At 42.3% G+C, this 24,595-nt stretch overlaps 2 protein-coding genes and 1 long non-coding RNA gene across 7 annotated transcripts; 2 read left to right on the top strand and 1 right to left on the bottom strand.

Moving 5' to 3' along the window:
• On the top strand, positions 1–4,396 carry LOC140682379 (uncharacterized). Its single transcript, XR_012054034.1, has 3 exons — positions 1–343; positions 1,664–1,835; positions 2,499–4,396. It is a non-coding gene; the product is annotated as an uncharacterized lncRNA (long non-coding RNA).
• Positions 2,921–7,999, bottom strand: CCDC127 (coiled-coil domain containing 127). 5 transcript variants are annotated; one of them, XM_072924419.1, is made up of 3 exons: positions 7,894–7,999; positions 7,036–7,164; positions 2,921–6,431 (listed from the first exon to the last, which is right to left on the bottom strand). In XM_072924419.1, exons 2-3 carry the CDS (start codon positions 7,154–7,156, stop codon positions 5,758–5,760), a joined length of 795 nt encoding a protein of 264 aa, XP_072780520.1. In that variant the 5' UTR covers positions 7,157–7,164; positions 7,894–7,999; the 3' UTR covers positions 2,921–5,757. The 5 variants fall into 5 exon arrangements, with proteins under 5 accessions (XP_072780520.1, XP_002189583.1, XP_030121666.1 ...); XM_002189547.7 differs by lacking the exon at positions 7,894–7,999 and adding an exon at positions 7,457–7,707; XM_030265806.4 differs by lacking the exon at positions 7,894–7,999 and adding an exon at positions 7,561–7,707.
• SDHA (succinate dehydrogenase complex flavoprotein subunit A) lies at positions 7,975–23,163 on the top strand. Its single transcript, XM_002189441.7, has 15 exons — positions 7,975–8,107; positions 10,688–10,774; positions 11,064–11,225; positions 12,002–12,145; positions 12,278–12,442; positions 13,547–13,695; positions 14,965–15,089; positions 17,301–17,469; positions 18,029–18,224; positions 19,034–19,205; positions 20,526–20,644; positions 21,014–21,125; positions 21,722–21,852; positions 22,377–22,490; positions 22,826–23,163. Exons 1-15 carry the CDS (start codon positions 8,042–8,044, stop codon positions 22,910–22,912), a joined length of 1,998 nt encoding a protein of 665 aa, XP_002189477.1. The 5' UTR covers positions 7,975–8,041; the 3' UTR covers positions 22,913–23,163.
• Positions 23,164–24,595: the final 1,432 nt, after the last annotated feature.

The raw sequence follows: 24,595 nt of genomic DNA, 5'->3' as shown, positions 1-24,595 counted from the left end.
TTTAACTGGATCTAAGTTTTATGCTCTGTTGTTCTCAAACTCCACCTGATAAGTAACCAAAAGGCACAGCTCTCACAGCTCTTCAGCTGGCATGATTGGATTTCCTATGTGAGTGTTTGAAAGCTGCTACCACTAGCCCACAGCAGTTCAAGCAAGGATACCCAAAGACTTTGGAGATATCCAATAAACTTTGGAGCCTAACTTTCTTCCCATGAGATTATAAACTTCTACAGATTGGAGAGAAGTTCCGACTTGTGCCAACAAGTATCACTGCAAGGGAGAAATAAGACAGCACTGAGCTATTGTTGGAACTCTGTCCCAGACTACTGGGAGCACAACAGAGGTAGGATGTCACACACAATGACTTCCACATGCATCCCATTCTGGAGTGGTTTTATGGTGTCAACAAGTTTTGTTCAGTAATATGACATGCTAAGAAACTTTCAGTTTATGTTTATTGTGAAAGTAGCAGCGTCCCTAGCCACAGAAAAATTAAAAGGGAAGAAGCTATGAACAGCATGTGTGGTGTAGTTCATCCAGGACTGAGCTGTGCCCACGTGGCCTCTTTCTCCTTTTTATCTCCCAGAAAGACACAATCTTTATGTTTGTCTATACTGGTGGTTTGCCTAATATTTACTTCACTTTATATATAAATATTTATCTGAAGCAATATTAGCTCCAGCAGCAGCATACTTTATTGTTTTGCTCTTCTTTTTGACATTAGGGAAATAGTTGTGCTGTCTTTAATATTTCACTACATACAATCAGAAGATCACCAAAATATTGCTTCCATCTCTGGACTCATCTCACCTTTGGAATAACTTTGGGGGGAAATACAGGTGAGGACCATAGGGGTAGAAATGCTTCTGTGGACAGCACCAAATTGATCTCATCATTAGAGGGCTGGCGTGCTTCTTCTATGAAGACAGGCTGAACAAACTGGGGTTGTTCAGCCTGAAGAAGGAAAGATTTGAGGGACCTTACTCCAGCCTTTCAGTACTTCAAGGGGGCTTATTATGAATAGGAATAAAATTTAGCACAGCCTGTTGTGATAGAACAAGGGATAATGGTTTTAAACTAAAAGAGAGTTGGTTTAGACTAGACATAAATTAGAATTTTTTTACAACAAGGGTTTTGAAACACTGGCATAGGTTGCCTAGAGAGGTGGTAGGTGTTCATCCCTGGAAACATTCAAGGTAAGGTTGGATGGGGCTCTGAGCAGCCTGTTCTGTTTGGAGATGTCCTTGCTCATTGCAGGCGAGTTGAATTAGATAACTTTTAAAGGTTGCTTCCAACCCAAACCATTCTATAATGGTCAGCATCCCCCTAAATTTCTTAGTGAAGTGCTACTGCTTGGGATCTGTCTTGCCACAGGCGTCTCTCTTCCAGCAGGCAGCAGAACATGTTGACAGTTGCAGATTGCTTCTTGCCATCTCCATTAAACAATGAACAGTGTTCTTTAATCGAGTTTGTCACGGTTTTCTTTTCCCGTGCTGCAATACACAATGAGGTGCTAACAGGTTACTGAACTACAGCCAACCCTCTGCGCCTGCCGCCTTTGCACAGAGGTCTGCCGCAGTGCCCACCTCAGTGGAGACAAGTTCATTCTGGTTTGGTCACCGAACACCGCGGTTTTGCTCACCTTTCTCGTTATTACCCCCAGAGGTGTTTGGGCCGGAGAGCTCAGACGGGGCAGCATTAGGAGATGCGCTCCAGCGGAGCTCAGGGAAACGGAGGATGCGGCTGCCGGCTGGAAGAGCAATCAGCCCCAAGGGGTAAGCAGCGTCCAGTGACACAAACACCAACCTCAGCAGCCGAGCATTTTGTTGACTGCGGTAAGTTATCTCAGAAATATAAACCTGTTAGGAACACAAGAGGGAAGAGGCATTTTTCCAACAGCTGGACAGCCCGGGTGATCTCAGCACGGGGCTATTGGGGTGCATGTCTGTGAACAGCTGCCACTTAGACTCCATCAGCTCTCTTCAAACTCTTCCATCCACAGACTCTTTGTTTCCAGAAGCACATTTACTTTCAGTTTACTTTCAGCTTTTGTTGCAGCAATCACGCAGCTGTTTTGCTGTGAAGTGGCCATTGCCTCATTGCTGAGCTACACTAAATTTCAGTGAGTTACTTCTTAGCAGGTCTATCTGCTGTCTCAGATATGCACTGACCACTGAAAGCACCTTGAGCAGGCATTAAATAAACGACCAATAAATGTGGGCCTTGGCATGCGCACCAGCAAAGCCTTCACATCCAGCTGCACCACAACTGCAACTATAACCTTGCCTTTCATCCTCTTCTCACAGCAATCACTCAAATTCCTTTGATTCCACCACAGTACCTGAACCGTTGACCACTGTTTCTGCCTTGTATCCTCCACAGAGGAACAATCAGTTTTCTCATCCTCACACAGGAGTGCTCAAACTCATGCTTTACAGAGCCAGAGGATGGTGAAGAACTGTGTCAAATACAAACAGATTGAGGATCCTTTATTACAGGAACAAGGATTTCCAGAGTGAACACAGTTCTAGAGCACCTGGATTGCAGCTCTTCATAGAGAGATGAAGATGAGGGAAATGAAAAGCAACTGACATGCAGAATGAGACATCTGAGAGATTCTGGAGGAAGGCAGAATATCCTACACAACATTATGACAAAGGAATATCCTCAGTCTTTCAGAGGGATGGTCACCTTTAACCCCACATGTTCAGTTAATGCTCTGCACTTACCTGTTTAACAGTGTTCTTTCCTAAGAAAAAAAACTTATAAAATATTCTTTTCTCAGCACCAAGACCAAAGATTTTTACATGCTCATTAAAAAAAAAAAAATTACAATTTGGAAAGTCTGAATAAAGTAGCAAATTCCAGTTCCCCTACCCACACTGCCCAAGTCACAAAACAGTCCAGAAATATGTAAAGGTTTTATTAATTGTTATTGTTTAATAGCTGAGTGATAATTTTATAATAAAAATAAGTTCATTAAATACTTTGAAAACAAATTATTCTACATATGTGTATGGGTAGTTCCAAACAATTAACCAATTCACCGATGGGCAACATAAAACTTACATTAGAATCTTCAGAATAACAACCTACAAAGGGGGAACATTTCTGAAATACATTGCATACCCACAAACATGGGTTTTGGAAGAAACTAACAGGACCAGTGATTCTAAATCAGTTATGCATTTTTAAAAAGTCTTCTGAAAGAACCCTTCTGTCTTGATAAATGATCTTCAAAGTGTCCATGAACAATAGTTCAATTAGTTGTACAAACAAATGACACTTCTAAAAAAGAGAAAGACCTTCATTACATTGCATCCAACCCTGTACATTCAAGTGTGTAAGGCTTGAATGTACATGTTCATACTGAAAAATCAGTATTTTACCCTTGATTACATTTTCTTTAAACATTTTGAGTGATATGAATAACAAACTAAGAAAACGTGAAAAAGCATAAAACCTTTGATCTTTTAAGGCTAACCTAAACAAATTCAAGGCATCAATCTCAAATACACTGGCACTGATTCACTGTCTGCTCTTAATCAGCTGAGCAGCTTAACTGCCTGCAGGAAGGTGCGAAGTGTGCCACAGCTGGACAGTCACTTTCCACATCCTCAAAGAACTACACACGGGCTGTTATTCAAACTAATTTGTTCTCTTGGGCAATTAGGCTGCGTGCCTACATCCAGCTGCAGCAGCTTGGCTCAGGGCGTCACACATGATTAGCAACTCGAGTTGCAAAAGCATCTCCCAACCAGAACATGCTTGGCACCCTGACAAACTGTGGCCCTTCTGGTGTTTGTGATCTCTCTTTTTTCCTCCAAGTTTGTCTACTACAACTTTATTTTTAAAAATGAATATGAAAAAAGGATTAAGAAGTCAACACAACAGTATAAATAGTACTACCAAGGTGAGCAAAATTTCAGCTGGAAAACCAAGTAGCTGGGAAGTATCTATTCTACTCAAGAATTTTGTTTCATGTTAGATATTTCTACTCAGTAATTGGATTAAATTGTGCACATTGTTTCAGAAGATTTATCTACTCTCTTCTGTGCTCAGACTAAAATGAAACCAGGAGAAAATAGTAAGAGAAAACCCCCACATCTGCAGGAAGATGGGCATTCGCTTAGCTTGGACTGCTTCCAAGCCATGGTTCTACATGATTGCCTAATGCAAACACATTTGTCAAGTCTAGCCCTCAGTAAATAATAAACTGCTAATTAACAAATTGACAACCTACTAGCACTAATCGAAGTCAAGTAACAGAGAAGCCCAGATGTTATAAATATAAGGGTAAACACTGCCCCTTTGAGGTCTAAGACTGGATTAGAAAGGGGGAAGAAAAAAAATCTTATTATTTTAAATACATGGCACATTTGAAAAAAGGTGGATTCTACTGCTAAAAGGACCCGAAGTATATACAAAGTTCTAAGAATTTGAAATGCACTGGGTTCTAAAGTTTTGTTTGTTGTTGGATTTTTAAAATCTGTTTATTTTTTATTTATTATTTCACTGTACTTATTATTTTATTACCAAATCTATTTTATTTTACTAGCTAAATTAAAAAGTTCCCTTTCTTGAAAGTTTGCAAAGCTTGTATATATGTAGGCTTGTATATCTGTAGGCTTTCATGGTCATGTGTATGTAAAGTGGTGAACCACAAGCACAGAATTTCAGAGCTGCAGGAAAGAGTATATACTTCAGTTCTGGGAGAAGGGGACAGGTGACGAGAGAGCAGTGGCTACCAGTGCAGGCTGCATTTAGGTTCCCATCTGCAAATCACAAACAGGACCTGTCCAAGGCAGAGCCAGATGCAATGGCAAAGAGGTTCCTGCAAGCAACCCAGGTGGCAGCCAGTGCCCCGAGAGGCGGAAGCAGCAGCATTATGGGGACATCCATAATGGTGGCACATTGTTGGGTTACAACTAAAACATTGACTGGAAAAAAACAAGTATTCTTAAGGTATCTCCAGTATATGAAAATATAACTTCCAGTTTATACATTCCCTAGAATTTGATAATGGATCCTGAGTGCCAATGAGACATCAATGTTTCTTTATATGTTACCTGAATTAGCAACTTTTGGATGTTTCATTCATAAAGCACTAATTGTATATTAAGCTGGAAGACAATGCAAGACTGACTAATCTGAAACAGGATCAATCTATTCCACCCACAGAATACTTTCACATCCACTTACATATACATTCACGCACATATGCGTATATTTATATATTTGCACATATAGACACGTAAGGTTCATGTGCCAAGCAGCTGGCTCCAACATCTCTCCCAAACATATGCCTCAAAATCAGTCTTGCTTAAACAAATTTAAAAAAAATGGTAAGAAAAAAGACATTGTTGTGACACCACGTAAAAGGTCAGAGATAAAGAGCACAATGTGCTATCACACCTGGGGGAGACAAATGACCATTCTCTGTTACTGGAGTGTGACCATAAATGAGGCAATTCCCTCTAAACTGAGTTTTCTTTTGCTGCTTCGGATACCTGGGGAGTTGGCGTATCTCTATACTGTGACACAAACACACTCACGGAGTTCAGGAGCATGCACAGCTCACCAGAGCATCTGTTGTTAGTGAGAGGAAAGGCACCAGCACTGCACACGTCCCATGCAAATACAAGTGCAAGGAGGAGAGATGGCAACACAGCAGAAGAATTTAACAGCTTCAGACTACAACTGTGATTGTCCCTACCATGCATGGTGGATCACCCAGCATCCCACTGCTTCCCCTACTTAGCGTTTTCCTAACATGGCCTTTTCTACCCTCTTGAATTTCTGCAGTTCAACAGCTAGCTCCCAGTATCTCAGATACAGCCACATAAGCTTTCCATTTTGACTTCTGGTTCTGTTCAGCACATTGCCACAGTAGTTATCATGTTTGAAAATATCTTTTAAGCCACTCTCCATATGTAAAGACATAGCAACAGGATTAGTTGCTGCTTTAACTAGCAGATTTTTCTCTATTTCTAGTCTCTGACCTCTGGGTACTAAAAGACTACAGTAGATGTCCTGTCTTTCCTTCAGTCCCTCTTCAAATTCTTTTAGTAAAATATTGGCTCTCTGTTGCCACTCTTCTTCCTTTGCCAGGCAACTCTGGTACAAGGTACCTTCTGCTCCAGAGCGCAAAAGAACTTGTTTTTCTTGCTCCAACTTCTCCTGCTCCAGTTCTAGGAGCTTTCTCTCTTCTACTAGTTTGCGGCTCTGGGACACGAGGGCTTCACGGTAACTCAGGGTCCTGTTGCGTTCCTTTTCCAGCTCCACCTCCAGATGAGCAACAGCTCGACGATTCTCCGTGATTATATCCCGGTATTTGCCTTCCAGGTCTTTTTGTAAAGTTGACTCTTTTCTGTAGTACTCTTGCTTTTCCTTTTCTATTTCTTTCTGACATTCTCTGGTCCAGATCCAACCTAGCACACAAATGAGACTTCAGATACAAGTATAACATGTAACAGTAAGGGGTATGATTAATTAGCTATGCCTGAAATGAAGCTACTAAGTGGTAAAAAACTTTCTTTCTTGCCCTCCACTTCTATGTACATGTCCCCACAAAATATATTTCTGTGGTCCCTGTTTCACAGTGAGTCACTTTAAATGATCATGCTTTCTCTGAAATAAAATATCCCTATTCTTTTATTGTCCATACTAGCACTACTTAGATTAGGAAGGAAAATGAAGTCATGGAGAAACGAACTGGAGGTTTCCGATGTGGATACTGCATGGAGAATTTTCTAGGCCCAGTAAATAAATACATCAGCAACATCTGCCATTGTTACCTCTGGGCTTTCCAACACACCCTGTATCCATTTTTCTTGAGATACTTTTGTAAACTGCAGCTTATTAAATACAGATTCATCTTCGCGTATGAAAAGCGGTCTTTGCCTTAGCGATACGAGCAGCGCTGGCTGTTTACAGCACTATAACCAAGAAGGCCTGGGGAGTGCCCGGGCGGGGCATGGCTCTGTCCCCGCACCGCTCCGGGAGCCCCTCGGGCCGGGGCCCGGCGCTACTCACGGAAGGCGGCCAGGCCCAGCATGGGGACCAGCAGGGCGTAATTCCAGCGGCTGCCGTCATCGCCGGGATCGCGCCGATTGGGCAGGATGTTCCAGTTGGGAGGGTCATTCAAGTTATTCATGAAGGCACCTGCGATGCACAGAGGGAAGACGCGGCCTCAGCAGCGCGCAGAGGGGCCGGGGCCGCTCCCGCCGCCACCGTCTCCTCCCGCTGGGGGACTGCGAATTCTGCCCGAGCCCTTCGAACGGCGGCCCCGACTCTTGGGAGCTTGGCCGCGCCCTGAGTGGCAGCCCCGGCCGCGACACGGCCTGCCAGGCCCATTCCCATTCCCATTCCCATTCCCGTTCCCGTCCCGTTCCCCCCACGGCGGGACCCCCACGCACGAGCCCGGGAGCGCGCGACCCCCGGCGCTGCCACTCACTCGCCGGCCCCGCCCCCTCCCGGCCCGGCCCATCAGCCGCGAGAAAAGGGGTGGACAACAAAGCGCTGCCGGGCGCTGCCCCGCCCCGGCCGGGCCCGTTTTACCCCATTAGCGCCCGGGGCCAGGGGCGGCCGTGAGCGGCGCCTGGATTTCAGCGTCGGGACTCGCTGAGTCTGCTTTTTGTCCCAGAGACAGCACGGTCTTTCCTTCACCCTCCTCAAATCTCATGTCTACGAAATGGTGTTTCTCACGACTTCAGAAAGTTATTCTGGCCTGTTTATTATGCAAAATTTCAGGCGTTGTCAGAGAGACAAAGAGGCAGAATCTTACAGTATTGGAGGTCACCAGGGAAAAATAGAAAAATAATGGCAGTAACACAATTCTAGTATGTTTTTTTTTTTATGTTCTTTACGCCCGAAACGAGCTGTTTTACAAACCTTCCGTTACGCAGCCCTTGCGTGGGATGGCTCTGGGTGTCCCCCCTCTCGGTACTGTTGGTCTGACCCGCCGAGCCCCGCGCGTGCGCCCTTCTCTCCCGCTCTCTCCTGCTCCCACTCCCCCCTCCCGCCAAGCCTGCGGTGCGTGATGGCGGCGGCGGCTGCGCGGGGGCTGGCGAGGCGCTGGCTGCACCCGGCCGCGGCTTCCCGGGCGGTGAGTCCCTGTCCCTGCTCCTGCCCTTCTCCGTGTCCTTGTCCCTGCCCTGCTTTCCCGCCGGCGGCGGTCCGGTTCCGCTGTCTCCTCTGTGACCTTGACTCGCCCAGCGATCTGCCCACCCCCGGCAGGTTCGGTTCCTCCGGTGCTGTTTTGGAGCGGCACCGACCTCGCAACTCGTGTCCCGGGGCAGGTGCCTGGGAGTAGGTGTTTGTGGGCATGGCTGGGCCGCGCCTCCCGGCTCGGGGAGCGAGCGCCATAGCCTGAGGCCCGGAGCAGGGCTGTGAGGGAGGCAGCGGGAATGGGATGGATGTGCTGGGGAATGGCCCTGCAGGAGCCTGGCGGTGCGGCCCGAACACTGGATAGAAAGCTCGCCGCAGACTCGTTCTGTTTCAGCAAAAGTGCGCGCAGGAAGACCAGGGAAGTGATTGTGCTCCTGTACTGTGCCCTGCTGAGGCCGCGCCTCAGTGCGTGTTCAGTCCTGGGCTTGTCGCTTCACGAAGGACGCTGAGGTGCTGGAGCGAATGCGGAGAAGGCAGCGAAGCTGGTGAAGCGTCTGAGCACGAGTCCTGTGAGGAGGAGCTGGGGGTGTTAAGCCTGGAAAAAGGGAGGTTCAGGAGGGAGTTCATCACTCTACAACTGCCTGAGGAGAGGTGACAGGAAGGGAGGAAATGGCCTCAAGCTGCACCAGGGCACGCTCATGTTGCACATCAGGAAGAATTTTTTCTCAGCAAGGGTGACTAGACATTGGAATGGGCTGCCCAGGAAGGTGGTGGAGTTACCATTCCTGAAAATATTTAAGGAAAGGCTGGATGTGAAGCTTAGTGCCGTGGTCTACTAGACACGGTGGTGTGTGGTCATTATGGTCTCAGAGGCCTTTTCCAGCCTAATGCATTCTGTGATTCTGGATGTGTGTGGGAAGCCAGTGTTTATCTGAGTTGCTTGAACCTGGCTGGTGGTTGTGCCCAGAAAGGGCTGCTGAGGAGTCTGGCAGGTTTGTGTTAGGGAGCTGTAAGTTGTGCAGGAAGGCTTGTTCTTCTCCATGGTGAGGTGGGAGTTTTCAGTTTCTTCCCACTGTTCTGATCCTGCATGCCCATAACAAACTTGAGATTACAAAAGTGGGCTGTAGTTTTACTTGTATTACAAAGCAAGTGCAGAAAAGACAACTGCAGAGAGAGGGAAATGTTTAAGGAGTGTCTCCATATTTTAGGTGGCAGTGAGATGTCCCTGATTGAACTTCTAGTTTCAAAAGGGCCATGATCCTCCTGGTGGCATAAAAATTCAGGATTACTGCAGTCAGTGTTTCCTTCAGACTTCGTGTGACATGTTTTTCTGCTTTATGGGCTTTTGTTCATGCTCAGAGCCTGGTAACAGCAGTGTGAAACAGGAAGAGAGTAGCTGCCCGGAGGAGAGTACTGGTGGAACTCCTTATGATTAGGTGATAGGAACTGATCTCATTCCAAGATGATTGCAGAAACCAGAGATAGCAAGTGTAATGACGCAGTAGATTTGCTGTTATGCAGGAAGATAACTTGAGGAAACTGGTATGAGAAATGATAAAACTAGGTTGAGGAAAGTGTACCGGAGTTCACTTCAGAGATTCGGGAAGAAGTGGACATTTGGGGAGGGAAGAGCTGCTTGTTAGTGTATTGTAGAGTGATGGGACCCTGAATGGAATAGCTGCAGATATCACTCCAATGCATTTTAGGTTAGATTTCAAATAGGGAAGTGCTGATGTCACTGGACAGGTTCCTGATGTGGCTTTGTGTTTCTGTTCTCAGCAATCATACATGCTGAGTTAGGCTTATCTTTTGTAAAGAAGGAATACCAGGTTCCGATACCTTGGAGAGGTGGAGACTAACATTCTGGCTGTTTTAATGTTATCAAAGCAAAGACTGCATACTTAGTAGATTTGGGTGTGGTGTTTGTTGGTTTGGTTTGGTTTTGAACAAGTCAAGGGGTGGGGAGTGGCACTGCATAACTTGCATCCTTGTGCTAAGTTTATGTATTAATAAATGGTTCTAAATTGGTCACTCGTTTTGTAAAGAATAATGGAAATATCTCTGACTTTTGAAGCAATACTCAGCTGGAAGAGCATTCTTGACAACCTTTTTTAATTTTCAGTACTGTGACCACCTGAAATAATTCAAATTCTGAGAATTACTTGACAGGAGAGTAATTGTCCATTACTTCCCATGCTTCCCACAAAGCTTTATCTTTGCTTAATTATGAAAGAACTGCAGGAATACTTCAGCTTTAATTGCAGACATATTCTTCTGTCGGTGCAGCCTCAGACAGGTCTGAGAGGCTGGTCACTGTTGATGAACTCAATAATGGATAGTCTGGGACACCCTGTTAACTGCAGGCTATTCTCTCATCGGTCAAATCTTTTTTGATTATACAGCATGATTATAGGAGAGCCAGAACTTCAGTACAGGTAGTTCTAGAATAATACTCTTGGATATGTGCTACCAGTGGTGAGTGAAGATGTGTTATAAATGTAGGGTAGCTGAGAGTGCCGTTAAGTCCATCCTGTGGAAACATTTGTTCCATAATAGTTGTCTTGGCTTCTCTCTGTAGTGGCCAGCAGCGTGCCAGGCTCCTGCACGGAACTTACACTTCACAGCCTATGGAAAGAAAAACGCCTCCACGAAGGTGTCTGACTCGGTATGTCTGTGCTTTTTATATTGGGATTCAGTCATGCACTTAATGCTTGACAGGCATGAAACATTTGGGCTTTTACTGTAATGCTGTGTTCAAGTGCTTTGTGAAAGTGAGTTGCTGAAGTGTGTGGCCCTTTTTAATGACAGTTTCCAAACAAGAGGGTATAACAGATGTAGCAATTGCTGCAAAAGTCTGTTGAGAACAATATACCAATCCTGCTTGTGCTTTTATGAAACTTTTTTGACTTATCTTGAACTATTTGTGATCATAACAAAGCGATTTATTTTTCCAGATTTCTACACAATACCCAGTAGTGGACCATGAGTTTGATGCAGTTGTTGTGGGTGCAGGAGGAGCAGGTCTGCGGGCTGCCTTTGGTTTGTCGGAAGCTGGGTTTAACACAGCCTGTGTTACCAAGCTGTTCCCCACCCGCTCTCATACTGTTGCTGCACAGGTGAGAAATGAGGCAGAGCAACTGTTTAAAAAATGCCTGCTGTCAGAAAGCTGATTTGGATGTAGAATAATCATAAAATGGTTTGGGTTAGAAGGGACATTAGGGGTTATCCAGTTGCAATGGCCTTGCCATGGGCAGGGATTCCACACATTAGATTGCTCAGGGCCCCATCTAACCTGACTTTGAACACTTCTAGGAATGGGGCACTTGAACATCTTGTTTCAAGGCCATGCTTCTTTTTATAAATATCTCATATTTAGTTGACACTTTTAGAGGGTAGGATATAATAAAATCACAGGATCATTAAATTTGGGAAAAACCTCTAAGATCATAAGAGCTTGACCATGAACTTGTAACTGCCAGACTTTGTATTAAGTAACAGGTACATTTCATTTTGCTTCCAAGCTAATGACCTTGCAAGACACATTTTTTTAAATGCAGTTGTTTTCTCACTTGCAGTTGTTCTTAAAACTCTTATTTCCCCTTCTGTTTTTATTTCATTATACTGCCTCTTTTTTCTTCCCCATTTCTAAACACTATCAAATTGCAGTGCTGTTTCTTTGCCTGTCATGTAACTGTGATTCACTGTGTTACATAAAAAAGTAGGACAAGCCATTGTGAAACTGAGGAGTTGCACAGCCACATTAAATCTGGCTTAACTATATTTCTTGTGCACAGGTGCATATCTGGTATGTGATTTTTAATAGAAATGAGGTAAACCTACTAAAGCTGTATTTGAGTAATATAATTCCAAGAAAATGAATTTTCATTTTCAGGGAGGGATCAATGCAGCTCTGGGGAACATGGAGGATGATAACTGGAGGTGGCATTTCTATGACACAGTGAAAGGGTCGGACTGGCTGGGTGACCAGGATGCCATACACTACATGACTGAGCAAGCCCCAGCTGCGGTGATAGAGGTGAGACTCATGGGATTTGATGTCAGCTGTAGTTATAAATAACGCAGGCTGGCTTCCAAGGAGATCTTCTTAAAATAACTCATCGTATGGTGATGCACAAGAGTTTCTGATGCTCGTATTTGGGTTCAACAGCTGGAAAATTACGGGATGCCATTCAGCAGAACTGAAGAAGGAAAAATCTATCAGCGTGCATTTGGTGGACAGAGTCTTCAGTTTGGAAAAGGAGGACAGGCCCACAGATGCTGTTGTGTTGCAGACAGGACTGGACATTCACTCTTACATACTCTGTATGGCAGGGTAAGCAGTTATGAACTTAACTTGGTTTGGGTTTTTGAGTTTGCATTTACTGATTTTTTTTTTTCCCCCTAGAGTTTGAAAAAAAAAAATGAAACGCAAAACCAAACACACATATAGCTATTCATACACAAGTGAGGATTCCAGGGGAATGGCTTATAGCAATTCTGGGTTATCTTCCTTCCTTCGGCAATGTGGTGGGGTGAAGACAGTAGATGCTAAATAGTGTACACTGTCAGTTTTGTGGTCTGGACTAGTTCTGCACTGTTAGTACTTTTCTGTCTGTTAATTAGACCCAAAGAGAATTTATGACAACTTTTCCCCAAAAGCCCTTTTTTTCCAAAAATTTGACAAAGCAGCATTGGGAAACTCTGAAAAGAGGTACAAGCCAGGATTTTTTTTTCACTCATGTTCAAACTGGGAGGAGGGGGAAACAAGGTGTAAATTAATTAAGGCCTACTGTGCATTCCTGAGCTTGTTCTATGGCAAGTAAGTGACTAGTGTTCCAGTATGTCTGCCTATTAATTCTACAAACCATAATTGAGGGAAGTGTTGGCTGATTGAAAATGGTAGTGAGCTACTTGAAACCAGAAATCCAAGTACCTGCTAGGTACTGTTTTTATTTACTTGGTAGCCAGCTAATTGCTCTCCTCCAGTTTGCAGTGTGTGTGCTGCTGCAATACAAATGCTCCATGCTGCCAAACACCTCTCTGATCCCTGAGGGCATGAAAGAATGCTTGACTCGGTGCCTGCTGCTCCTGCTGGTTTATTGGGCTCCTGGAGGTGTTTCTCATTTCTCTGTGAGAGCTGTAGTGCACGTGCTTCCACATGTATGGAGCGCTGCAGGTAGCTACATGTTGCCAAATGTAGACTGAAATGACAGGTCCTGCTGCCTAGCTCCTGACTGCTCAGAATTAATGGCTTTTGCCACTACTTGCATCTTTTAAACTTGAAGAGATTAATAAGTTCTTTAATAAATAGTTAGGAGGAAACAGTCTTCCTGAGAGGTGGTGGGGATGTTTTTTTTATTCTGATACAGCCCATGTGCATTGACAGTTTTGAAGAGAGGTTACTTCAGTAAAAGTTCCTTTTGTAATTTTCCTCCAGTCTCTACGATATGATACAAGCTACTTTGTTGAATATTTTGCCTTGGACTTACTTATGGAGAATGGAGAATGCCGTGGTGTTATTGCCCTCTGCATTGAAGATGGAACCATACATCGTTTTAGAGCAAAGAACACAGTCATCGCCACTGGGTAATGTAACTCTTGTGATGAAGGACCACAACTTGGGAGTGTAACCAGCTGGAAGTTTGTATGCTTGTATGTGTGTTCAGATCCACAGTGTAGAAAAGATGCATTGGCTGAGAGAACATAATTTATAAGTTCATTCCCCAACACTATGAGGAATATAACTGAATTCAGGAATTTCATTCCCTCTGAAAGAAGGCACGTGCTAATTTTGTGACCAACTATAAATTTGGTATGAAGTCTTAACTTTGAATTCTAGAAAAATGGCATAAAGTAAGAATGTGTAAGAGTAATATATATGATTCAAATGGTCTTTGATTTTTAAAAAGTGCTGTTTAAAACAGACATTGTTGCAATGCTGCCAACGTGTCTGTCTGTAGAGTTCTGAACTTCCTGTAGGAAACAGCTTTTGTCAAAATTCCAGAGACTCTATTTCATTAAGATACTGCCACTATAATTCTAACTGTACTAGGATAACATTATCATAATATGATTGTAACTTAACATTACTTGGTTGCAAAGTCTGTGTATGTTTATTAGAATGCTATTTGCATTAGTCTTTTGCTTCTTATGGCTCTCTCCTATTTCAATATGAAAAATATTTATAAATGTATCTGTGAAAGATACACTTATTAATAAATTTATAAAAAGTTGCCTACATAATTTGTCTTTCTGACGTGTTTTTCATGCTTATGTACTTTGGGGTACATGGAATATGTACATTGCTATTTCTTCTGAGAGTTTGTCCTGAAATTGGGCTGATTGGCTGTTCTCAATAATGTTGGAGGCTAACCTAGATGTTTGCAGCATAATAATTCATGTTTAATACCCAGACAACTAAGTTTTTAAATCTAAGAATATAAAACCAGGACCATATGGGCAATCTAAACCATCATTATGTGCTATTTTTTATAAAACTGCTGGTGACCGTTCAAATGAAACTGAATGGTATGAATTGAGAGAACTTTTTGAAATAATCTTTTTTTTTTTTTTCTGGCAGAAAGGCTTCTGATACTAACCTAACAATCCTGCTTTGGATTTAATTAATTTTCTTTTTCTTCAACCTTCTGTTGCCAGCCATTTTTCAAGTATGGTTGAGCAAAACTGGGCTTAAACCAGTTTTGTTTTCTTTTGATTGAAACAGTATAGGAGATGGTAAAACTTAAGCACTTTTCTTATTAACCCTTTCCACTGCTGTGCAAACAGCATAGAGGTATGTTGTAGTGATGTTTTAATTTTTCTTCCTGTTAATTCTGATAACTTTTTGTTCTGCAGTGGGTATGGCCGCACTTACTTCAGCTGCACGTCTGCTCATACCAGTACTGGTGATGGCACTGCCATGGTCACACGAGCTGGGCTCCCTTGCCAGGACTTAGAATTTGTGCAGTTTCACCCTACAGGTACGGAATATGAAAGAGTGCTTACAACATTATTTTTAATGAGTTTAACAGATTTTTATGTTGTTTTAAAATGTCACAGAATTACACAACATGCTGAGTTTGAAGGGACCCATCAGGTTCTTCGAGTCCAACTCCTGGCCCTGCACAGGACACCCCAAGAGTCACACCATGTGCCTGAGAGCAGTGTCCAAACACTTCATGAACTTTATCTGGCTTGGTCCTGTAACCTGGTCCTGGGGAGCCTGTTCTGGTGCCCAGCCACCCTCTGGGTGAAAAACCTTTTCCTAATATCCAACCTAAACCTTCCCTGACACAACTTCAGGCCATTCCCTGGGGTCTTGTCACTGATCACCACAGAGAAGAGATTAGTGTCTGCCCCTCCTCTTCCCCTCACAAGGAAGTTGCAGACTGCATTGAGGTCTCCCCTCAGTCTCCTCCAGGGTGGACAGACCAAATGATCTCAGCTGCTCCTCATCCGGCTTCCCCTCAAGGCACTTCACCTTCCTTGTTGCACTCCTTTAGATGCTCTCTAATTGTTTAATGTCTTTCTTATATTGTGGCACCCAAAACAGCCCCCAGCACTCGAGGTGAGGCTGTCCCAGTGCAGAACAGAGTGGGACAATCCCCTCCCTTGCCTGGCTGCTGGTGCTGTGCCTGATGCCCCCCTGGACACGTTTGGCCCTCCTGGCTGCCAGGGCACTGCTGGCTCATGGTCAATTTGCCATTGACCAGGACCCCCAGGTCCCTTTCCATGGCACTGCTTTCCAGCAGCTCATTCTCCAGTCTGTCCGTATATCCAGGGCAGCTCCATCCCAGGTGCAGAATCCAGTGTGTTCCCTTGCTGTACTTCATACAGTTGGTGATTGCCCAGCCCTCTTAATTTGCTGGGGTCTTTCTGCAGGGCCTCCCTGCCACTGAGGGCATCAACAGCTCCTCCCAGTTTTGCAGTGTCTGCAAACTTGCTCAGTATCCCTTATAATCTTATGTCCTTTATGTCATTTATGAAAAGCACAGGACTCAAGACAAAGCCCTGTGGGACCCCACTAGTGACAGGTCACCAGCATGATGTCACCTCAAGCATGATGGGCTCAAGTCAGTTTGCACTTTTCTGCGGCATTTGAGTAGTTGATTTTGAGTGATGTGTGTTTAAACTTGTCTGCAGCTGTTGTTGAATATAAATTTGAGAATAAGGCATATAATGTGATAGAGGTCTCAGCTGTTCTAATTTAAAGAGCAGTTTAGTATTAAAAAGAGTGTTTCATATTTTGAGGTGCTGGCCTTACAATACTAAGTAAGAAGTTTTATGAATTACAAGCTGAAACTACCGCTTACATTTCATTGTCCTTCATATTTTAAGGGGTTTGATATTAGATACAAGAGTAATGGGATAGGTGCAAATGTTAGGGAATTATATACTGGCATCTTCAATGGAGTGGGGTAGTTGAAGTTAAGGTATATATATAGAACTGTTGTTTTCTAGCATGTGATCAGTATCTAAACTATGGATAACAATGATCACAAACTATATTTGTAGCTAACTAAATGCTTCATTTTAACTCATGATGCGATTTTTGTAAATGGTTTGCATAATTTTACAGTGTTATTGTTATATGATAGAGATCCAATGTTCCTTTGACTTAGTTCAAGTTTTTCTAGTTAAGCTTCACTGTTTGTATGATAATTCTGTAGCTTTTAAGATAATTATCAAGTGCATGAGTTAGTTTGCATTTTTGTTTTCTGTGATGACCAATGCTGCAGAATAACAGATAGGCCTTCCTTCTCTAAAGGAAAAGGATAACGAAGTAAGCTTTTATGTTCCATCCTGTACTGCTTTAGTACAGAAGAGGGGAAAAAAATTAACAAATGGATCTTGAAATAATTAACTTCAGATTTATTAAAAATCTTAAAATAATTGCTGAAGGTCTACGAGGTCTTAAATTCTCCTGACGTACTGGTAAGTGCAGATCACTTCCAGTTTTAATATTTGAAATACTGTGGGTGTTTCAAATCAACTTGCTTACCTTTCGGAAAGTGTGTTTAAAAGGAATAACAACACTTGAGGGATAGCTCCTAGAAGTATTATTAGGGTGGAATAAAATCTGCACCTCTTGATTATTTTTAGAAGACCTTGTTCATTATGAGCACTGGTTCACCTTGATTGTGAAGGTGTGTGGCAAAATCTCTTTTGATGGCATTTTCATTCTTGAACAGGTATCTATGGGGCTGGCTGCCTTATCACAGAAGGATGTCGTGGAGAGGGAGGTATTCTGATCAACAGTCAAGGTGAAAGGTTCATGGAGAGATATGCACCTGTTGCCAAGGATCTGGCTTCAAGGGATGTTGTGTCTCGTTCTATGACCATAGAAATCCGTGAAGGAAGGTTAGTTAAATGCTCTTAACAAAGCTGCAGAATGAACTCTTAATCATGCTAGACTGTGAAGTGCAATAGTTCATTTGATAAGCACATAGTAATTAATGAGAGTGAGTTTTAATGACTGTTATGCTGATCTCTGTGTAAGGCAGAAATCTTTCTTGTAGATTCCTAATGATACAGAGAACAGATGATGTTCAGAGTCTCCTGTTTGAATTCAGTTGCTCAAACAAGTTTAATGTATATGCTATTACTGCAAACAAAATACTTTGGTGCTCTGTTCTCTTGACTAATTACCAAGTTTTACATATTTCTGCAGAGATGTAATAGTTGAAAGTCTTAAATAATGTGAAATACTGTGAAAAGAAAGCTGGGAGTTGGAAAATGGCCTCAGTTCAGCCAAGTACCACAGTCTTATTAAATATGCTAGATATTAATTTTTAGTAGATAACATTTGAAAAATAACCTTTATTTATTTCCACAAGTGAAACAAACTAGATTAGAAATGCTAGTAGTGTTTGTTAATTCCTGTTATCTATTCCAGTGTTGCTTTTTTTTTTTTTGCTAGGGGTTGTGGTCCTGAAAAAGACCATGTGTACTTGCAGTTGCACCATTTGCCACCAGAGCAGCTGGCAACCCGTCTCCCAGGGATTTCTGAAACAGCCATGATATTCGCTGGAGTTGATGTCACTAAAGAGCCTATCCCTGTCCTGCCTACTGTGCATTATAATATGGGAGGTATTCCTACTAACTACAAAGGCCAGGTGAGGAATACACGTCACTTTTGGGCTGTGTTTTCATCATCATACTAGGAAATTACTTCCCAAATAGAAAAGCATTAAGAATGTCTTTCATAAATGTAAGGATGGTTAATGCTATTGTTAATAATAAGATAATAATGATGTCAGAGTACTTAAAACACACAATGTTTTAGGGTTTTTTTTTAATTACTTGATAACCACATTCCAGTCCATCTAGAGATGGGAATTCCAAGAAACGTCTAAAAGTTACTGTCAGGTCTGACAACAATCCTCTGTTACTTGAGCTGAGGATAATGTAATTGAACATAGATCAAAGGAGGGCTCTGTTGCATTCTGTAGCATGAGTTAATATGTATTATTCCTCTGTAGTTCATGTAATCTAAACAGTAAAGCAGATCCTCCAACTGACACTAGTTGGAAATCAGTGTGATGGTGTCAATTGAATTTGTCTCTACATGTACTTGTTAAATTTCAATGTAAAATTTTGCCTTGGAAGCATGTGCAGATTAGACTTAATCCTGTGCATTTCTGACTTGCTGCAGAATTGTGGTGAAGCAGAACTATGCACTCCTCATAAGAATATATAAGGAAATCTTGGGCTTTAGTCCTGTCTGCATTTATATACAGATGTAAATGTAATTGCATTTCTATTTGCCCTTTAGAGCTAAGATAATTCTGTGTTTAGGGTTGGAAGAAACTTTAGGTTGCTGTGCTCCATCCTTACATGGACGTGGCCTTTGCAGTTAAGGAGGTTAGCACTGTTTCAGAGTGTTTTCAGTGGCTGGGTGTTAATGGAGTGTGTGCCCTGTCAGGTGATCACACACGTGAACGGTGAGGATAAGGTGGTGCCTGGGTTGTACGCCTGCGGGGAAGCAGCCTCTGCATCCGTCCATGGCGCAAATCGACTTGGAGCAAACTCCCTTCTGGATTTGGTGGTCTTCGGTCGTGCTTGTGCCCTCACTATTGCAAATACATGCAAGCCTGGTAAGTCTCAGTTTTCTAGACATTTGCATGAATTACATTCATGATGTAATTTCTGCCCAACAACGAATTGTTGCTATCTGATTCAAATTTAGAATGACACTCATAGGCTCTTACTTGTTTGAAAAGGAAGAAATTGGTGTTTATGCTTTTGGTAGGCATGTTCTGTGCCACGCAAATGTTTTGACGTTACTATTTGCTTTGTAATCCTTGAAAAACTAGAATTGAGCCAATGCTATTGGCAAGAGCAGTTAGGATTTTTGACAAATTAACACAGACTACTGAATGCGAAGACTGTATTTTCTATATTCTGCACCATCTTCTACATAAAAATGTAATCTGTTTTACACTTGGCACTTCAGTATAGTGGAATTTGCTGCCACCTTGCTGATTTATTTGTAAAAACTGATGTGCAAGTGGTGAGAGGGAGATATTAAAAATTGCAATATCTCATTCACTGGATTCTCACTGCTGAATCTTACATATTTTAAAATAATCTGATTTAGCAACAATTGTTGACCTGAGAAAACAAAGAAGCAAGACCTCCCTTCCAACCCCCAACAAAATAGTGGACGTGGCAGTTAGGTTACCAGAGCAGCTGGAATCCACAAATAGTCATCTGTTTTCTTACTGTGTGATGTCCAAACTGCATCAACTGCTGAGACTGATGATTCCTCATGGAATCAGCCTAGATCTTGTGGTGCCTATTTGGTCCAGCTTTGTGCCAACATTTTTTTGAATCCTTCTGTGGCTCTTCAGAGTTAGAAATTGTAGAAGGGGGTTTATTATTCTGAATGCTAAGCTACGTGTGAGATGAACTGTGCTAGTAAAATGCTGTTTCTGCTTTGTTGCCCAGTAATATGTACCTTCCAATATTAGAGGCAAGATGTAGAGCTTATGTCTTAACTGCCAGGCTTATTGACTGTTCCTGGTCCCTTACACATCCAAGAAAAGGTGGGAGGTTTGGGAGTGAGGAGATGAGGAAAGCATAGCAGTAGGTGGTACAGAACATGGGCTTATTCCATAGTTTAGAAGAATTTTCATCAAGTGCTGCTTCAAAGGAATGAACAGCAGAATCTTGCCAAACATGTAAAATCTTTATTAATTGTTGTAGGAAAGAATGGGATTCATATTCCACTGAGAACTTTAAATATATGGATACAATTGGTGGGAGTTCAGGAAAGTTACACTTAGTGTGTACCTCAGAGGAAGAAAACAGATTATGTTTTACTTAAATCTGATTTTTAGTTATTGATAGTCTCTGAAACTGCCAGTAAACAAACCCAAGCCTGAGTACCAAACTTACTGAAATTTTCTTATTAGGAGAGCCAGTTCCCCCCATTAAACCAAATGCTGGTGAAGAGTCAGTTGCTAATCTTGACAAGTTACGGTTTGCTAATGGAAGCATAAGAACTTCAGAATTGCGACTTAACATGCAGAAGGTAAGCCTGGGGAAACTCTCAGGGATAGGGTGGGACAAGCTGCAAGCAACTGGAGTTTGGTGCTTGGCAAAGTGCACTTCAGGATTTGCCATGCAGAAGAAAAAGTGTGTGAGAAGATTGTGTATGCAGCAAAGGTGATATCACTTGTTAATTCCTTCTTCCCTTCATGGTCATTCCCTTGTGTAGTTCACCTGCTGTATAATAGAGTGGGGTTTCAGTTGTTTGGGGTGAATGGAAGAATGTGGTGTTTTTCAGGCCGCAGACAAGTTTGGACTCAGAACAGCTCTGTATCAAACTTTTCTGGAGCTAAGGAAGTTACATGCTTTCATATGCAGTATATCAAACTGATTTTGTTTTACTGTGTTGCAGGCAATGCAAAACCATGCTGCTGTATTTCGTACTGGTTCTGTACTCCAAGAAGGCTGTGAGAAACTTAGCCAGATTTATGGTGATCTGGCTCATCTAAAGACTTTTGACAGAGGTAATTTGATATTAAAGAACACACCTTGTCCAGAGTACTCTGGGAAGAGTGTTGGTGGCTTTGTATTTGGGTTTGGTTTTTCTTTTTTTTTTTTCTGTAAACCTAATGCGTTTCTTGAATTTTTGGCGGAAGATTTTGATTGTTTTGAATCTTTCAAAATATTTTGTAGAGCCCTACTTACTAAACATGGTAATCAGGTAAAATACTTGACCTTTGCAGTTGTTTTCTGGCTGAAAAATCTTTCAAAGAAGCAGAGACTGAAATTGGATTTAATTGTGTAGGGTACAAACTGCCCTCAGAACACGATGTGAACTTGTCCAAATACTAAGATGAATGATGAGCTTTGTTAGAATCTTCTGAAAGGTGGGAGTTGCAGAGAGGTAGCAAGACTTTCACAGGCTGAGCACACTCAGTTTTCATTTCTCCAGCTGAGCAGATCACAATGCAGACAGATCAGACAGATACTGCCATTATCTTGTGGTGTAATTTAAGAGAACTTGGTTATTTAAATGCATCTGATGATGCACCTTTGGTTCACGCTCATGTATTTCTTTTGTTTGTAGAACATCTTCCATAGTATTTTAATATTTTACCAGGTATTGTGTGGAACACTGACTTGGTGGAGACACTTGAACTGCAGAACCTGATGCTTTGTGCTCTACAAACTATTTACGGTGCTGAAGCTCGCAAAGAGTCACGGGGTGCGCATGCCAGAGAGGATTATAAGGTATAAATGTTTTCTGTGACCTGAATGTAGGCTTGAATCTCTTTGTTAGGTGTCCTCAGATGGATTATTTTTAAATTGTAACATCTTCAAAGTACAGTCTTCAGTGTTTAGATTAGTGTAGTATTTGTTTGGGGTCCTATTTGTTATGCTCTGTCTCTTATTTGTTATTTATAAAAGGACCAATATATGTAACACTGGGAATGATCTTGAGAGGAGTTGTTCCATGTGCATATCTGAGTGCTTAGAGACCTCTAAACCAGGACTATAGTAATAATATAATGGATGCATAAACAGGACACAAAGATGCATAAACAGAGTAATTGTCCTATGCAAGGAAAGTTACCGTAGAGCCCTTGTTAAGCCTGAGCATTTCAAATTGGACATGGGCAGTGTTAAGAGAAAGCTTGCTGTGTATTCAGAGACATGCTGGGTTACAGGTGTAATTGAAATGCAGCTAACCTCGTGGTTGTAAAGTGATTTGCAGATACAGCTTCTGGTCTGTACTAATCTCATTTTCTCCCTAGTTACGGGTGGATGAGTTTGACTACTCTAAGCCACTCCAAGGCCAGCAGCGGAAGCCATTTGAGGAGCACTGGAGAAAGCACACCCTGTCATACGTGGATATCCCAACTGGGAAGGTACTTCGAGCATAGTGCTTGAGGATCTTTTTTGCTGTTAACAGCTGTGTTCTCATCAACAGCCTTGGAAATTGTGATAATCCTGCACTGTTGATCTTTGGGAAGTGACTTTGCTATTTGAGCTGGAATTGTGTTTCCCCTTGTGTCAGATAAATTCAAAAGCTTTTTTCTCCTAATGGTGACAAAACGTGTTGTTGGATGTTTAGTAGAACCAGCTTTATGGTATTTCAAAGACAACTGAATTCTGACCCTATAAAAATCTTAACTGTTGGGGTTTTTTGGATTTCATTCTCTAATCCTGTTGTCCTGAAGTTCTTTGTTCCCCTTTATTTTAGGTTACCTTGAAGTACAGACCAGTGATTGACAAGACTTTGAATGAGGAAGATTGCCAGACCGTCCCACCAGCGATCCGCTCATACTAGCAGCTTCCATCTCACTTGAAGCCCTGTCCCAGAGGGGCCAGTGTACATAAGCATAGTACAAGCGAACCAGAATTCACTTAGCAATGCATGGAAAATGCTGACAAAATCTTCCTCCAGCTTGTATCCTGCTGTGGCTTACTGTACTTTTATTAAAAGTGGAATGCAGAACAGCTTATGTTCTTTCACTTATCTGTCAAAATGGACAGCGAAAACACAAAATGTGTCTAAATAAAGTAACTACAAGTCTTTTATTTGTTTGAATGTGCTGATCTGTATATAGTTGTAACACTTTTATTGTGAGTGTGTAGTTACTTCCATATTTTAAGAGCAAGAAGTGTGCTCAGTGACAGGACAAGGGGCAGTGGGAACAAACTGAAGCACAGGAACTTCTATCCAATGATGAAGAGGATGATCTTTAAGAGTGGTGGAGCCCTGGAACAGGCTGCCCAAAAAGGTTCTGGAATCTCCTTTTCTGGAGATACTAAAAGCCTGCCTAGATGTGATCTTCTGCAGCCTGCTCCAGGTGAACCTGCTAGCGCAGGGGGACCTCCAGAGATCCTCTCCAGCCCCAGCTATTCCTTGCAATAGTTTTAGACAAGATGGAGATGCTGAATTTTGTGATCTGGGGACTTAAGCATCTTAATTGCTGACTGTTAAGTAATTGAAGAAGATGATGTTGTAGTAGTTATAACTTTGTATTGTCATACTGTTGTATTGACTGAAAAAAGAGACTTTCACTCACTTCCTCTGAGACAGAATAATATAGATAATAATATTACCCAGTCTTTATTGTCTCTGGAACTTCTGAAGACATTTTAGTGGCATGCCCTGTGTATTTCCTAGACTGTCTCTTCTCAGAGGAGCCAAGGGGCAGAAGATTTGCCTAAATATTAAAGCTTACAAGACTCGAATTCAGGGTGCTTTTAGTGCCAGGATGTAACTTGTAAGGCATTAATAAAGCAGTTTCTGGCAGCATTTCTATGAATAACACAGTTCTTGTAGGACTGAAGGGTATCTATGCAGGTTGCAATGGAATGAAACGTTCTCCACGTTAGACAAAAAAATTGTTTCCTTAATGGCTGAATGTTGGCTGAGATGGGGAAAAAAAACGGACTGTTGCAATGTTTTTGCTGGTGGGTGGAAAAATGGAATATACCTTCTTTCACTCTAAAAGGGTTTCTGCATTTTGCACCAGAGAGAGATGTAGTGAAATAGAGATTTTTGGAATTCACTTAACAAAATTAATTAAGCATTTATATTTTAGTTTGTAGAGTTATGTGTTGAATTTTAGCCTTTTACTTAAGAAATCTCTGCCATGGTATTTTTGTAAGAAAGTACTTTTGCTTAAGAAAATGCAAATTTATGAAGCTTCTTGCACAAAGAACAATGCCTAAGGATGCAAAGAACCCAGATAAAGAAGCTTCCCTGTCTCCAAGCCTACCAAGACTGACAGACATACACAGATAGGGACCGAAAGCGCACACGCAGATAGGAAAAGTTCAAAAGTCCAGTCTTGAGGAAGACCAAAATCTTCAGCCTCAGAAGACCCCCGAGGAGACCCCCGTACGACCACCACAGCGAACCACATGCGCTCACAAGGGCGTGGATGTATTTAGCATGAGAAACGAGGACAGGCGGGGCCAGGTGTTGAATATGCATGAAAAGTTGTGCAATGTACTGCAT

This window comes from Taeniopygia guttata, chromosome 2, assembly GCF_048771995.1.
Source record: "Taeniopygia guttata chromosome 2, bTaeGut7.mat, whole genome shotgun sequence".
NCBI lineage: Eukaryota > Metazoa > Chordata > Aves > Passeriformes > Estrildidae > Taeniopygia > Taeniopygia guttata.
Note: the sequence above shows the minus strand (reverse complement) of the source record. Positions and strands in the feature narration are given on the sequence as shown.

What these genes read in the sequence shown, in the direction of transcription:
- SDHA (XM_002189441.7), top strand. Translation starts at nt 8,042, where the DNA reads ATGGCGGCGGCGGCTGCGCGGGGGCTGGCGAGGCGCTGGCTGCACCCG. An exon ending in CTCATACTGTTGCTGCACAG is followed by an intron (nt 11,226 to 12,001) that starts GTGAGAAATGAG and finishes TTTCATTTTCAG; the next exon opens with GGAGGGATCAATGCAGCTCT. An exon ending in ATAGAAATCCGTGAAGGAAG is followed by an intron (nt 17,470 to 18,028) that starts GTTAGTTAAATG and finishes TTTTTTTGCTAG; the next exon opens with GGGTTGTGGTCCTGAAAAAG.
- CCDC127 (XM_072924419.1), bottom strand. Translation starts at nt 7,156, where the DNA reads ATGAATAACTTGAATGACCCTCCCAACTGGAACATCCTGCCCAATCGG. An exon ending in GCTGGGCCTGGCCGCCTTCC is followed by an intron (nt 6,432 to 7,035) that starts GTGAGTAGCGCC and finishes TTTGTGTGCTAG; the next exon opens with GTTGGATCTGGACCAGAGAA.